The sequence below is a fragment of the Salvia splendens genome, chromosome 3 (assembly GCF_004379255.2).
Source record: "Salvia splendens isolate huo1 chromosome 3, SspV2, whole genome shotgun sequence".
NCBI lineage: Eukaryota > Viridiplantae > Streptophyta > Magnoliopsida > Lamiales > Lamiaceae > Salvia > Salvia splendens.
The window spans coordinates 40,837,176-40,853,011 of NC_056034.1; the positions used below are offsets into that span (position 1 = coordinate 40,837,176).

Sequence of the window (15,836 nt, forward strand, 5' to 3'; positions counted from 1 at the left end):
AGTCAACAAATTTCTTCTCACTTACTTTTTCCTCTCTCTTAATTTATTTTCTCTACTTTTTCTTCTCCTCTACTTTATTATCTTTTTATTTAATACATTACACATTTTTTTCTTAATCTCCATGCCGGAAAGAAATGCCTCCACTACTATGAAACGGAGAGAGTACTTCCTAGCATGGCTATAATCAGGAGTATATCTATTGCTTATAGTATAGTGTTATTCTCTCATGGTAAATTGCATAAAAAACATAAAATAATTTTTTTGATCTGTTATTGTCTCCAATTGTTGTATTGAACTAAGTAAACAATTCGTGTGTTCATCTCATTTATATGAGTTCAAGAAATCAAGATGTAAGATTGTTGTGGAGAAGTTCGACAAATTTGATTTCGGCTTTTTGGAAGATGCGGATTGAGGATCACTTGTATGGTAAAGATATATATTAGCCCCTAAAATCCAAATCTGGAAAGATGAAGCAAGTAACGTGGGAGATGCGGGATAGAGAACATTGGAGGATGTTGCGTATTACGCGACTACATCAACATCGACAAAGGGGATGATGAAAACATTGGAGGAGATGTATCAGAAATCATCCACAATGAACAATGTATATTTGATAAGATGATTGTTTAATCTGAGAATGATCAAAGGGAAAGCCGATGCATCAACATCTGAATGAGTTCAACATGGTCAATGTGCAATTGAACTCAATTGGTATTAAATTCATTGAACTCAATTGGTATTAAATGCAACATGCGCTCTAATGTTGTTATCGTCCTTGTCAGAGAGTTGGGTTAGCATGCTAACAACAGTTAGCAATGCACAAACGAAAAACTAACCTTTAACAGATAGAGGAATACGCAAGTGTCGGGTCTGCAGGTCCAATCTAGGTTGATTGTATATAACATGTTGGATTATGATTGATTGTAGCTGGAAGTATTGAGCTTAATCGAGCTCATTGTTGACTGTTGCTATTGAACTAAGGCATGAGTGATTCTGAGCCGTCGGATGAAGATTAGTTAGTTAGCTTAAACGTCAGCCGTTGATCTGTTTTGCTTGTTAGATTTAGATGTTAGTTAAATGGAGGCAAAACAGATTATTCAAACTGTAACACACTTTGTATCTTCACTCTCGATTCCGAATAAAGTTTTCTTCCTTTGAATCGTGTTCTTGAGATTATTCACACACAATTCTTGTTCATCAATATCGATCATCACAATTGGCGCCGTCTGTGGGAACCAATTGCTGTTTTCCCCAAATTCCAAGCTGAGATTCACCGACGATTTCAATCGCATATCTTGAAGATGGCAGCTCGTCTTGAAGCTGAGAAATTCATTGGCACCAATGATTTCGGGCTGTGGAGAATGAAGATGCGAGCGATGCTAACGCAGCAAGGCCTAGCGTCTGCGTTGGATTCAAAGCCGAAAGATCCAAAGGAGAAGGGGGTCCTCGATGAGAAGGCACTACTGAAGCAGGCCGAAATCGAAGCCAAGGCTCACAGCACCATTGTATTGTGCCTCGCCGATAAAGTGTTACGGGAGGTGGCAAAGGAGACAACGGCTGCAGGCATTTTATCCAGGTTAGAGGATCTTTATCTTACGAAATAGCTGGCCAATCGGTTGTATATGAAACGTAGGTTATACTCCTATAAGTTCTTGGAAAGTAAGGGGGTGATAGAACAGCTAGAAGAGTTTAATAAATCGATTGATGATCTGGAAAATATTGATGTGGCTATAGGAGATGAAGATAAAGCCATTCTGTTGTTAAATGCTTTGCCTAAGTCTTTTGATCAGTTGCGTGACGCTATACTGTATGGGAGAGATAAGGCAATTACCTTTGTAGAGGTTCAAACCGCTGTGAGGGCTAAGGAACTACACAAAGAAGGAATGGTGACAGAGGCCAGCTCATCTATGGCAGAGAGCCTCAATGTGAAAAAGCATAAATTCAAGAAGCCTTTTAAGAAGGGCAATGATGCTCCCAAGAACATCCAGAATGGCCAGAAGGAGAGTAGATCTTGCCATTGGTGCAAGAAACCCGGCCATCTTAAAAGAGACTGTTTTGCCTGGAAGAAAAAGCAGGCAGAGTCTGGAGATAAGTTGGTGAATGCTGCTGATAGCATGGATGAGGGTGAAGGCCAGATTCTGAATGTTGTGGAGAGTGGGGTTGGTGGATCTTGGATTATGGATTCGGGCTGCAGTTTTCACATGAGTTCTAACTTGAATTGGTTCCAAGATCTGGCTGAGAGCACTGGATCAGTGATCTTGGGAAATAACCAGGTTTGTCAAGTTGAGGGAATTGGTTCTGTGAAACTGAAGATGAGTGATGGCTCTGTCCTAACACTCACCGATGTCAGATATATTCCTCAGGTAAAGAGGAACTTGATTTCCCTTGGACTCCTTGAGAGAAAAGGGTGTGTATTTTCTTCAGCAGATGGAAAAATGGTAGTATGTAAAGAGGGAAAGCAGGTGATGCAGGCTCAGAGAAGGGGCAGCTTATACTACTTGCTTGCAAAGGTGCAAGCCCCAATGGCTCAAGTAAACTCGGTGACATCAGATGTGAAGCTCTGGCACATGAGATTGGGCCACCCGGCAGAAGGCAGCCTGAAAGAACTTGTGAGAAAGGGAGCTGTGCAGACACAGCTCGAGAAGCAACATATAAAATGTGAAGAATGTGTGCTAGGGAAGTCAAAGAAACTGTCCTTTCCTAAGGGGAAGCATCTATCCACCCAACCATTGGACTATGCACATAGTGACCTATGGGGGCCTGCTCAAGTTAATTCCATAGGAGGTGGCAAGTACTATATGACAATAATTGATGACTTTTCAAGGAAGATTTGGATTTATATACTCAAAGAGAAGTCAGAGGCCTTCAAGACTTTCTCCAATTGGTGTTCTGAGGTGGAGCTTGAAAAGAGAGATGTATTGAAGTGTCTCAGAACAGACAATGGTCTGGAGTATTTGTCTCTGGAGTTTGACGATTATTGCAAAAATAAAGGCATCAAACGGCATAGAACAGTCCCTATGAACCCTCAACAAAATGGTGTTGTTGAGAGGGAAAATAGGACTATTGTAGAGAGGGTGAGATGCTTGTTGTTATCTGCTGGCTTGGAAAGGAAATTCTGGGCTGAGGCTGCTAATACAGCTGTGAAGTTGTTGAATATGTGTCCAGCTTCAAGCATAAATGGTGATGTCCCTGATTACAGATGGTATGGTGCATTGGGTGACTACTCCAGATTGAGAGTGTTTGGCTGCAAGGCCTATGCTCATGTCAGACTTGGAAAGTTGGAGGCCAGGGCACTGAGGTGCATAATGCTTGGCTACCAAAGTGGAGTAAAGAGATATAGGCTATGGTGCATAGAGCCAGGGAATGCAAAAGTGATAACAGCAGAGATGTAGTGTTCTGGGAAACTGAAATGCCATTTTTGAAAAACAAGGCAGTAACTGATCAGAGGAGCTTGGCTACTGAAGTGAGTTGGGCCTGCCTCTCGACTCTAATGTCGAATGACTAGACTCAGGAGTAAGCAAGTGTGCACATATGAGAATTAATGCAAGGCTCGGTCCAGACACAACGCTCCTTAAATCCACTGGATCACTGGGTCCAGGAACTCAAGAGAACTACAGTGTTTTTGTCGTTGGACACACTCGACTCCCCTTCAAAAAATAAATCCCTCAACCCGAATACTATGAATTAGTATAGGGAAGTGGGGTCGATCCCACAGAGATGGATTCGCAGGGTAGTGCTAAGAGACTATGGAAACAAATGGCTGCTGCCACGCAAAGGGGTTGAGATTTTAACTACCACTAGATCTAGGCAAGAAATGTAAACGCTAGACCTAGGACACAGAAAACTTACTGGAATCAGACATCAAATCCGAAAGACACAATCACTTCCTTGACTGAGTAAATAACTAACTGATTGAGACTAGGCAGAAAGAATAAAACAGCGGGGAACATGATTCCAAATATAGCAAGTACGGTAAAAAGCTGCAGATAACAGATCAGCTCCAGCTAGCTTCGCATGCAAAGTTCCTAACAGATTCAGAAACGCAAATGCAGAAAACAGAGCATACTCCCAGATTCGAACAGAATATAGAAATTGAGATGCCGGAAACTTGCTACGAATCGGAAATAAACCAGATCTACGTAAACTAGGCGGAATGAAATGAAAACACGTAAGCTAGGCATGAAATTTAAACACTCCTGCTCAGAATCACGTCGGACGCTTAATCCACTCCGGATCCAAGCAATCCAAACTCAACAATCAACTAAATCAACTCCATAACTCCGATTCTAACAGATCTGCTCCGATCACCGCCAAATTCAATCAATCAAGAACAATCTGCAAGCAAATCACAAACTCCAGCAAAACCCAACCTCCGATTCATCCAAAAACAGAACCATTCTTCAGATCCAAATGAAAAATATCAGCAAATAATCAGAAACCAACTGCAAAAAAAATAAACAACTCCGACAATCCAACTTGAAATCAAGCGCACTCAACCAGCAAACCAGAAATGAACACAATAGACATAAGCGAAAGTAAAATCTGGAATAAAACAGGAAATATTGGTTAACAAAAGAAAACCGAGCTTCGAACAGCGAAGCTCGGCGGAATCAGTGTAAATAGCAACGGAAATGTAAATTGTTTCTTCACCCTTGAACTAGGACGGTGTTACAACCCTCGAACCACTCTCGGAAAGCTAAAACGTGAACCTCAGCCAAGTGCTAACTGGAATCTCTCGCGAATTTGGAGTCAAGTGTGAGGAAAGGTGAATCGAGCAAGGGGCTGTTAGTGAGGCCTCCACCCGAGAAGGTCCCTCCAGCCTGCATGCTTCTCCCTTTTATAGATGCGGACATAGCCTTCTAGAGTTTTCGTAGAAATCCCTATTCTACCCTTCAACTCCGAGGCTTCCTCCGTCTAACAATTTTCTTCCAATTGTTCACCCTTTCGCCAGTTTCCTAGGACCATGCAAGAGTCCTCTTCTTTTCCTGGATCTGGCGAAAAACTTCACATACCTGACTTAATTCAATGTGTTAGACCCAGTAATTTCATGAAATGAACCCCTAGACCGATGCATGAAATTAGTCTTATCAGCTACTGAATTTGAGGTGGAGCCAGTGATCTCATCATCTGGGATTGAAGATGGAAGTGAGAATCAAGATTCTGGTGGAGCTGATATAGACTCTGATCAGCATCAAGACACTAATCAAGAATCGCTTGAGAATTATCAACTAGCAAGGGATAGAGTGAGGAGAAGAAATGTCAAGGCTCATGTACGTTTTTCTGACTCAGAAATGCTCTTTTATGCTCTCTGTGTTGCTGAGGAGGTGGAGTACAATGAACCAGCTTCCTACATAGAGGCAATCAATTCAAGTGAGTCAGATAAATGGATGCTTGCTATGGTGGAGGAGATAGAGTCTCTGCTTAAAAATGAGACTTGGATACTAGTTGAAAGGGTGGAAGGAAGGAAGGTTGTGAGTTGTAAGTGGATTTACAAGAAGAAGATTGAATCAGCAGCTCAAAGAGACCATATCAGATTCAAGGCCCGACTAGTTGCAAGAGGATTCACACAGGAACAAGGTGTGGACTTCAATGAGGTCTTCTCTCCAGTTGTTAAGCATACTTCTATCTGTATATTGCTGGCTGTGGTTGCTCAGAAAGATTGGGAAATGGAGCAGCTTGATGTGAAAACCGCTTTCTTTCCTGGTGAGTTGGAAGAAACAATCTACATGTCTCAGCCTGAGGGTTTTATCAATCCTGGAGATGAATGGAAGGTTTGTTTGCTCAAGAAAAGTCTTTATGGGTTGAAGCAAACAAGTCGACAATGGCATAAGAGGTTTGATACTCACATGATCAGCTGTGGTTTTGTTAAATCCTTATATGATGAATGTGTGTACATCAAGAGGAAGAATGGGATACCTGTTGCTTATCTTCTACTATATGTAGATGATATGTTGTTGGCTGGAGCTTGCAAGAAAGAACTACAACTGGTAAAGGATGATCTTACAGCAGCCTTTGATATGAAAGACTTGGGTTCAGCCAAGAGAATTTTGGGAATGAACATTGTGAGGGATAGGCAGAAGAAACTGATCTGGTTGACTCAGTATGACTATATATCTAGGATATTGAGGAAATTCAGAATGGAAAATGCTAAAGAGGCTGCAACTCCTCTGGCTCAGCAGTTCAAATTGTCTGTGGAGCAGAGACCAAAATCAGAAACTGAGGCTATGGAAATGCAGAAGATTCCATTTGCCAACATAGTTGGGAGCATAATGTATGCTATGATCTCAACAAGGCCGGATGTAGCTCATTCCATCAGTGTGATTAGCAGGTACATGGCCAACCATGGAAAGGAGCATTGGAGGGCACTTAAGTGGTTGTTGAGGTATCTGAAAGGGGCAGGTGATTTTGGTATAATGTTCAGAGGTGATGGTGAGTACAAGGAGGATGTGATTGTTGGCTTCTGTGATTCTGACTTCGCAGGGAATATTGATAACAGAAGATCCCAATCCGGCTATGTATTTACTATGTTTGGAGCAGCCATAAGTTGGAAATCAAGCCTTCAAAGTGTAGTGGCATTGTCAACCACGGAGGGTGAGTTCATGGCCCTGACTGCAGCAGTGAAGGAGAACTATTGGCTGAAGGGTATAGCTGCTGACTTTGGCTACAAACAGGAAGCAATCTCAATAGGCTGTGATAATAATAGTGCATTGTGTTTGGCTAAACATAAGGTTTATCATGAAAGAAGCAAACACATTGACGTTCGTTTGCACTTCATCAGAGAGGGGATAGAAAGAGGTGAAGTGAAGATTTTCAAGGTGCACACAGATGATAATCCAGCTGATATGCTGACTAAGGCATTGAACAAAGATAAGTTTGAGAAATGCAAGGATTTGGTAAGTATCTGTAGATTGACAGCAGATTGAGCTTCATTCAATCAAGGTGGAGACTGTTGGATTATGATTGATTGTAGCTGGAAGTATTGAGCTTAATCGAGCTCATTGCTGACTGTTGCTATTGAACTAAGGCATGAGTGATTCTGAGCCGTCGGATGAAGATTAGCTAGTTAGCTTAAATGTCAGCCGTTGATCTGTTTTGCTTGTTAGATTTAGATGTTAGTTAAATGGAGGCAAAACAGATTATTCAAACTGTAACACACTTTGTATCTTCACTCTCGATTCCGAATAAAGTTTTCTTCCTTTGAATCGTGTTCTTGAGATTATTCACACACAATTCTTGTTCATCAATATCGATCATCACATAACACCGTTCATATCTATGCAATATAGAAACGCAAATGTCTCACCTGTGGTGCGATCTTTAAATTTAAATTCATTTACCCATGAAAAAAGAGACGCAAGTGTCACTTCTTTATATCTTAATTTAGTTTAGCGAGCACAAAACTGTGGATATGACTGTCATGTCTAAATTTATAATAATAATCTCTAATTTTTCTATATATGAAGTGAATGTTTCACATTTTTATTTGGAAGTGTTCATACTCTATATTCAGTCATTTTTTTTAATTCTATACTCTATACTCACCAAATAGAAGTGAAACACATAGTAATGAGCAATAGAGAGAGTGCTAATATAAAAACTTTAGTTTAAGGAGAAATTCTTTATTATTACCCTATAAACCCTAAACCAAAATTCGGTTCAATTTAATAATAAAATCACTTCTTCAATCTAAAACACAAATTCTTCCTGTGCCCAATTTTCCTATGAGAAAGCTTTCATCTTTGGCTTCTTGGGCTGCACCTCAAATCCAATATGTTGCTGCAAAAATTCAAATCCCGATTAAGCCCAGAAATCCGTCACCCACAACACTGAAATCCCACAAAAATATCGTCCAAAATCGCGTAGTTTCTGCAGCGGGTAAGCTTGAATTCAAAGATTCTAGTTCTGCTTCAATTTCACCTCCCAAATCTCACATTTCAGATCGTGACCAAAGGTTGAACTCTAGAGTTATTGATCACGGCTACTTGGCTGAAATTCTGTCCAGAAAAGACTGGTTTTTGCTGCTAAATCATGATTTTGATGCTAACAGAGGTAATTTGAATGCAACAGTGGTGGTTAGCGTGTTGCAGAATCAAGAAAATGTTTTATGCGCGTTGCGGTTTTATATGTTTGGATTTCTAAGTTTAGTGCTTCTCTTGCTAAGAATCAAATGATTCGTAGTGCTTTAGGCAATGCCCTTTATAGGAAAGGTCCAGTTCTCTTGTCTGCTGATTTGATACATGACATCCGAAACTCAGGTTGTCAAGTGAGTGAGGAGTTGCTTTGCGCGTTAATTGGTAGTTGGGGAAGATTGGGGTTGGCAAAGTACTGCTCTGAGGTTTTTGAGCAGGTTTCTTACTTAGGGGTTACTCCCAACACGAGGTTGTATAATGCCGTGATTGATGGGCTTGTGAAGTCCAATTCGCTCGATTTGGCATATCTCAAGTTTCAACAGATGGAGGTGGATGGTTGTGTCCCAGATAGATATACGTATAACATCCTCATTCATGGGGTCTGTAAGGCGGGAGTGGTGGGGGAGGCCCTTCGGCTGGTGAAACAGATGGAGGCTTTGGGATATTCGCCTAATGTGTTCACGTATACCATCCTGATGGATGGATATATCAAGGCTAGAAGCATAGATGAGGCCTTTAGGCTTCTTGAGACAATGAAGATAAGAAAGTTATCCCAATGAAGCAACATATAGGTCACTGATCAATGGTGTTTTTAGTTCTGTTGCCCCAGTCGAAGCGTTTAGGTTGTTGTCAAGATGGGTGGATAGTGAGCTCGATCTGCCTAAAGTGGTTTTTGATAGTGTGATATGTCACCTCTGTGATCATTCTTTAGCAAAACAGGCAGCTGACTTTTTAAGGAAAGTTGAGGCACGAGGTTATTTTCCTAACAGCTCAATAGCTAACATTGCCATGACTTGTTTGATTAAAGGATTAGACGTTGAGGAAACATGCCAGATATTTGAGCATTTCATTAAAAGAAGTGTGAAGGTTGATTTAAGCACTGGTTTAGCACTTGTTGAAGCATTGTACAGGTCAATGAGAGAAGAGAAGGGCAATCAATATATAAGATGGATACTCGAGGAAGGACTTGTCAACAGCGTGTTCTCGTATAATATGGTGATTGACTGCTTTTGCAAAGCTGAAATGATGAATAGAGCATTAGAAACTTTCGGGATGATGACGAAAAAAGGTGTTTTCCCTAATGTGGCTACTTTTAATACCATTATTACAGGGTATTACAAGTCGAGGGATGTAGATAAGGCACGAGAAATGCTACTGATGCTCTTCAGTCATGGTTTTAGACCAGACGTGTTCACTTTCAGTTCTATGATCGATGGCCTCTTCCAGGTTAATCGGACTGTTGATGCTTTTGATTGTTTCGAAGAGATGTTGGAGTGGGGAGTCACTCCCAATGCTGTCACATATAATAGTCTAATTCGTTCGTTGTGCTTATCCGGGAATGTTTCCAAAGCTATGAGATTGCTGAGAAAGATGCAAATTGATGGAATCCAACCTGATATGTATACATTTAATGCTCTAATAAAGAAGTATTGTAGAGACCGTAAGATCGATAAGGCCCACAGGCTTCTGAAAAGCATGCTGACACTGGGCTTGCGCCTGATAATTTTACATACATTGCATTTATCAATGTACTGTGCGAGTGTGAGAGGTTTCATGAGGCGAAGGGTCTACTAACTTCGATGGAGATGAATGGATGTAAGCCTGATGCTTATACGTGCAACTCGTTTATTGATGCCCTGGTCAAGTCAGGGAGGTCTCAGGAAGCCATGGACGTATGGTCGAAATATAAAGAGAAGGGACTGACTCTGAAACCTGTGCCTTCCGGATCTGAAGTTTTGGTTGGTTGATTATTTCATCAAAGAGATGAACAAATTTTCATTGCTCCGTCAAGTGCTGGTATAGACACCACAGTTTGTCTTGTACGTGTAATATGTCTGTGGATAGCCTGAGTTGCATGGTTGAAGTCGAAATAGAAGGGCTTGATGCCAGTTCAAAATGCCTCTCTGGTTAGTTATTAATTTTTTTTTCACATCTATGAGATTAATGCAGATGAGGTTGAATTGGGCTACTTGAAGTCGATAGATCAGTAAACTGGTAGTTATTCACAATCAAGCATTGTCAAGAAACCTTAATCATATCATTGTTTTAGTTATTTGTAAAGAGTTGTGTACTATTTTTGTTCAGTGAAATGTCAAGAAATTCGGATGAGACGATGTTAATAAATAGCGCTTGTTATTTGTGGAGCATTTACTTTTTCTAACTGTCATGTCTTGCTTTCGTTATACGGATACCTGCTGTAAGTACTTGTCTGTTTCGATTCTAGAACTGTGCGTATGACTAGATGTGTATGACTAGCAACAGATATTTTGGCATTCGCTGCGTACGATAGAATACTGCTTTGCTGAATGAATGTGTAAAGCTTACTGATTCTCTCTCCATTTGTGATCAGGACATTTATGCCTGCAGGGAATCTCTTGCGATCGATTAATGAAAACAGAATTCATGAAGGATTCTGCTTGAAGCTCTAGCTCGTTTCTAGATTGGAGATGTTGCAGTTGGTCGAGAAGCTGTTGGCTTTGTCATATCAATATTTTGAAACTTCACGGTTTTACCAAAAATGTGTGAATACTACTGGTTTCTGGAACCGTCATATTTCTGAATGTGTGGAAGTGTTGGAGTGTATAATTGCCACTCGAAATTAGATCATTACTTGTACTACAAGCTTCTCGTGCAGGTTTGATTTCTTGACCTTCAATAAAAAAGTATGTCAAAGTAGGTGTCAACTGCCCAACCATCCTCTTATAAAGGTATGACCATAATTTCAGCAGATTACCTATACTTACACTTTTTTTCTTGATTTGTTTTCTATAGTTCTGCTAATGATCATTAATTACTTGAAAATCATACCACTCTATATCTAGTTGGATACGAATATGTTTTTTCGGGTAGTTGTGGCAACTAGAAAGCGAAGCAGTTTGTCTGATTCATAGCTATATATACTGCGAAATGGCTCTTCCATTCAGTGTTTTCAAGTGCGTTTTTCAGATGAGATTCTCAGCATCTGCTCATCGTTGCCCTCTTGTTCCACTTCTGCTTTACATCTTTGTATGCAGTAGTAAATTTGGTATAACTGTATAAGCTTATTTGAGCTGCCATTATTGTTCAAGAACTCTTGTATAAATGCTGAGTTTTCTTTTTTTGTTTGTTTGTTTCTTTCTATGACATTTCTAACAGGAACGGCGTATGATTATCCCCATCTAGGTGCTGCGGGTGTGGTCGCGGACCAGTATCTGCCCAAAGCAGAACACGATGGAGAGATAGGGTTTTTCCCTCAAGCTGGAATCATAGGCACCGGTCCTTCCCGTATCTTCGATAAAGCCCTTGGGTGCCTCAAGGCTAACTATGTAAGTGATCATAGCTAGAAACTGTATAACCAAAAAATAGACAATATCTTGAAACGGGCCGTGTGTGCAGATCTACAGCAGCTGCGAGGAAGCCCACAGGCTCACCGAGAACGGGGAGCTGCATGTGCCAGAAGATGACACAGACGAGTACTGCAAGGGGCCATGCATAGAGGAGACGAAGCACGTGCTGGGGTGCATGGACGGGATCCTGAAAGGGTTCGTGTTCCTTAACAGCGCGACACTGGATGACGTGCGCGACACCATCGAGTCCGGATGCTATGGACCTAAGCGAGGTGCGTGACATATTTTATTTGTTTTGGGATTGTGTGAAGTATTTTCTTGAACTTTGTGTGTTGTGTTTTAGGTAATTTTGATGTGCTTGAGCATATTCAAAGGAGTGGTGGTGGCAAGAAGAAGAAGGCATTGAAGGTTGTTTATGCATTTGTGGCGATGGTGATGATGGCTTTGATGCTGTGATTGAGAAAATTATTTTTTTTTCATTAGATGAAATATTTATGTATGCATTTTATTTATCATTATATGCATTTTATTTATCATATGATGATATTATGATCAGTGTGTTGGGATTAATATGAATTTACGTGGGTTACAATCTCTAATATATGATCCTATTGTTCTCAATAAATTGATCTTTCAATAGCTTTCGAAATTAGCATCTGCCTCTGATTTTTGCAAGTGAAAAAGGAAGGAATATTAAAGGGGCGTGCAAAATCGAATTGAATTTTGAACTTCAATTTTTATTTATAGGAATCCAAGTTTATTTGGTTCGATTTCTAGATAATAGAATCCGATTAGATGTTAAATACATTTATATTTTAACCCTAAATCGTGAAAAATACTAAAGGCTAGAGGAATGATATGCTACGTAGCTTATGTGAGCACCACTCTCGTTTGACACAGGTGTAGCGTTGTTCGTTTCGATTTATATATTTAGTTTGATTCTAATACATTAAAAAATGTTATTGAGATTTTCAATTTCATAAAATTCATAAAAATCAAAGATTGATTGTTGTTTTATTAAGATTTTTAAAATTATAGAGTAAATCGAGTAATATTTTTAAATTATAAGCTTGGTTGTTTTTTATTAATAATTATATATTATTAATTTTTTAAAAATTATAATGATCAAATTGAGCTTTATTTTTAAAAATTTTGTGAAATTAAAAATTCTAATAACATTTTTAATGTATTAGAATCAAACTAATATATAAATTGAAACAAACAACACTAAACGTATGTCAAATGAGAATGATGTTCACGTAAAAAACTCACGTAAGGTATGTCAAAGAGAGTGATGCTCAAAGATTATGACAATCTAAGAAAATAATAAAGACGACAATAAGAATACTTTGTGTACAATATTTAAAACTTTTAGGGTACGTTCATTTGATTTACTATTAAGTATGTTAAACATTAAAGTATTTCGTATTTACCGTATCTCATTTAGTTTGACGTCATGAAATTCGGATATATTGTACTCACGTATCATAAAAATTTATAATCGAGCAATTGATAATATTAAAACAAGGGAGAGTGTGATAATTTTATAGTAGTACTAGTATTTTTTTTTTTTAATCTCTTTGGATAAAATATACTCCAATCAATTGTATACAAAAGTGAATACTATACAAAGAAATATAAAGAATTAAAGATTGAGATAAATATAATTCATAGTAACAAATCACTTATAAAAAATTAGCTAATACTTAATGAATAAGACACAAAGAAAAAATTTGATTAAGAGTCAAATCTAAGATTGACAGAATGTCGACATGAAGATCACCGATTTATTTAACCACTTATAATCAAAACGACTCACTTTTATCATTTTTAATTTAATCCCACGCCCCTTTTTTTCTCGCCGGAGAATCGAATTCCTGCCGCGAGAATCTCACCGGAAAAAATGAGGCGGCCGTCATACTCCACTTCCCGATCAATTTCAGCGCTATGACGCGGAAGGTCGACGTCGACAATCGGATCTCTCTCCGCAATTACTACCGTATCGCCGATAATATCCTCAAACAGGTCGGAACTCGTAACCGGGATTGTTTATTCTGCTTTTGATTAATTTCAATAACTCAATGCGTGTGAAGAATTTTCGTTGTTAGAGTCGAAATTCAGTTGATTTTGAGCTTCTACTTTCTTGCTTTGATATTTTCGGACTATGTGCATATGAAGTTTTTATGCTATAATTAGTTGATATGAGATTACTTTTTTTTGGTGGTGCTGAATTTCAGTGAGCTGATTTTTAAGCTTCTAATTCGTGTAATGGCAGCCCGCGGCATTGATTGACTTCAGAAAATGTGCATTATCAGTTCATAATCTGTGAAAGGCTGTATTAGATGATTGATTCTTAGATCATGTGTCATGTATTTGTGCAGGCAAATATCTATAGGGAGGAAAAAAACTTGATCGACTTGTATGTTATACTGCTAAGATATTCAAGGTAAAGTGTTTTTAATTGCTTACACATCTGGACTTGTCCTTTGTATGTTTTGAGTTAATAATGAGTGACTGATGCTTTGGAGATGTGCCTGAATTTAAACAGTTTGGTGTCAGAGACTATACCATACCATAAAGATTACCAAGTTTTGTGTTCCAAAGAAAGATCTTTTTATAAGAAGGTAAGTGATTTATCTGTAATTTACAATTTGTATGTTTAGCTTATCAAGTTTTAGTGATAAGGTACTAGATAAATTTGGTTCATGTCATGGTGTTGCAGAAATTGCTTGCTGTGCTAGATGAGCTGGAGGCTTTAAAGCCGAAAGTGCGTCTTCAGTTAGATGAACAGAAAACATTTAGCACTAATAGTCAGATGCATCAGCTTGATGGTCCGACTAGTGTTTCCTACACGCCTTCAGTAAATAACAAAGCCTCCTTAAACTACAGTAGCAAGCAGGTATTTATTGAGATTGAAGGTTTGGTTAAATTTTTTAAAACCTCCTTGCTTATTATTACTTTTGTCTCAGATGTCACAACAGATTACCGCGCCTTCATCTTCATTGATGCAGAATAATGATTATGCTAGATTTTCTTCGCCAAAACCTGTTGAGTCTCAATTCCAGAAGATGTGAGTGCATTACTATGATACTATACCTAAAATCTATTACATCAAGTTGTTATTTATGTAAAATATAGAAAAAGGTTGTGATTATTTATATATCTAAAGTATCCTCATTTGTTTCGTAATGAATGTTAGGAAAATAGCTTCCTTTGCTAAGTATATAGTTAGTATTTCTTGATGGTCCAGTTATGTTTTGCTCGTTACAGTATCTATCTGTATGACTAAATATATGTCATTGATACTTTGATTTTTTCTTGAATTATGTGGGGTATGAATAATAAGGCCAGAATTTTGGATAGAGAGGCTTCATGTGGTGTATAAACCACCGTTATTTAAAGTAGCTATTTAAGGCATCTGAGACCCATCCATCATAACTTGTCATTATCCTAACTGGGTTGATGAATTTTGAAACCATCACTACGAATTTATGAACCCAGGTAGAGCCATAAGATTTCGCTCATGCATTTGATAACAGCCATCTATTCCAAACATATCTTGATTAGAATTGGTTTTGCTTTAGATGATTGATATTCGATACATACTTACTTTTCAACTGCGGATGCAGTGATGCCAATGTTATTTACTGTCTGCTTGACCTTCCGGAGACCTCATACTGTGTTTCAGCTTAATAATATGTTTGGGTGTGTTACACGTAATGATTATTTTCTCATTTTCAGGTCTCTTGGTTTACCTCTTCCAAAGCAGGAGACATTATCCAGGCATTCATTATTAGGACCAACTGGTCTACGTGGTCAATGGCTTGGTCCAATGGCTGAGGTTAAGGTAAACCATAGCTTCTTGGTGTTTACATTTCCCATAAACAAAAACCACTAATGTATTCTAAATTTGTTGATTCCTACTCTTGGTTCACAGGTTAATTATCCACTAATATTGTTGTGGACACTAAAGAATTCTCAGGTATGGGGTCAAATTAATGTTTCCTACCCCCCCCCCCCCTTTGTTTGGCATGCATTTAAGTTGGAAGGAACCTCTATTTGCTTTGTTGGTTAAATATACTTGGGAACTACAACCATGCACCGGTGTCTACTGCAAATTAGTTGCTTATAACATTTCAATCTTGTATCACTACTTTTATAGTCTGAATCAGGTGGGGCAACTAGAACCAGTGGCAAGCGTAAATGGATGGTGATTCAAATGCGGAAAAGTCAACCTTCAGAATCTGTTCCTATCTTCTGATGATGGCAGATGGCTTGCGAGGAAATCTGGTCCTCTCCAAGGAAGGCGGAGACAATGATTTTCAGTTGGGAAATTATTAGGCAACTTCTCCACCTCGCTGTCCTAGCACCAAGTGATGCC

At 38.9% G+C, this 15,836-nt stretch overlaps 1 protein-coding gene and 1 pseudogene across 1 annotated transcript; both read left to right on the plus strand.

Moving 5' to 3' along the window:
- The first annotated feature begins 7,645 nt into the window (after positions 1-7,645).
- LOC121796061 lies at positions 7,646-12,054 on the plus strand (annotated as a pseudogene).
- A 1,335-nt stretch (positions 12,055-13,389) lies between these two features.
- Positions 13,390-15,716, plus strand: LOC121797032 (AMSH-like ubiquitin thioesterase 3). Its single transcript, XM_042195768.1, has 8 exons — positions 13,390-13,480; positions 13,837-13,901; positions 14,004-14,079; positions 14,178-14,354; positions 14,425-14,525; positions 15,197-15,302; positions 15,393-15,437; positions 15,618-15,716. The coding sequence occupies exons 1-8, from the start codon at positions 13,403-13,405 to the stop codon at positions 15,714-15,716; spliced, it is 747 nt and encodes a 248-aa protein (XP_042051702.1). The 5' UTR covers positions 13,390-13,402.
- The last annotated feature ends 120 nt before the right edge of the window (positions 15,717-15,836 follow it).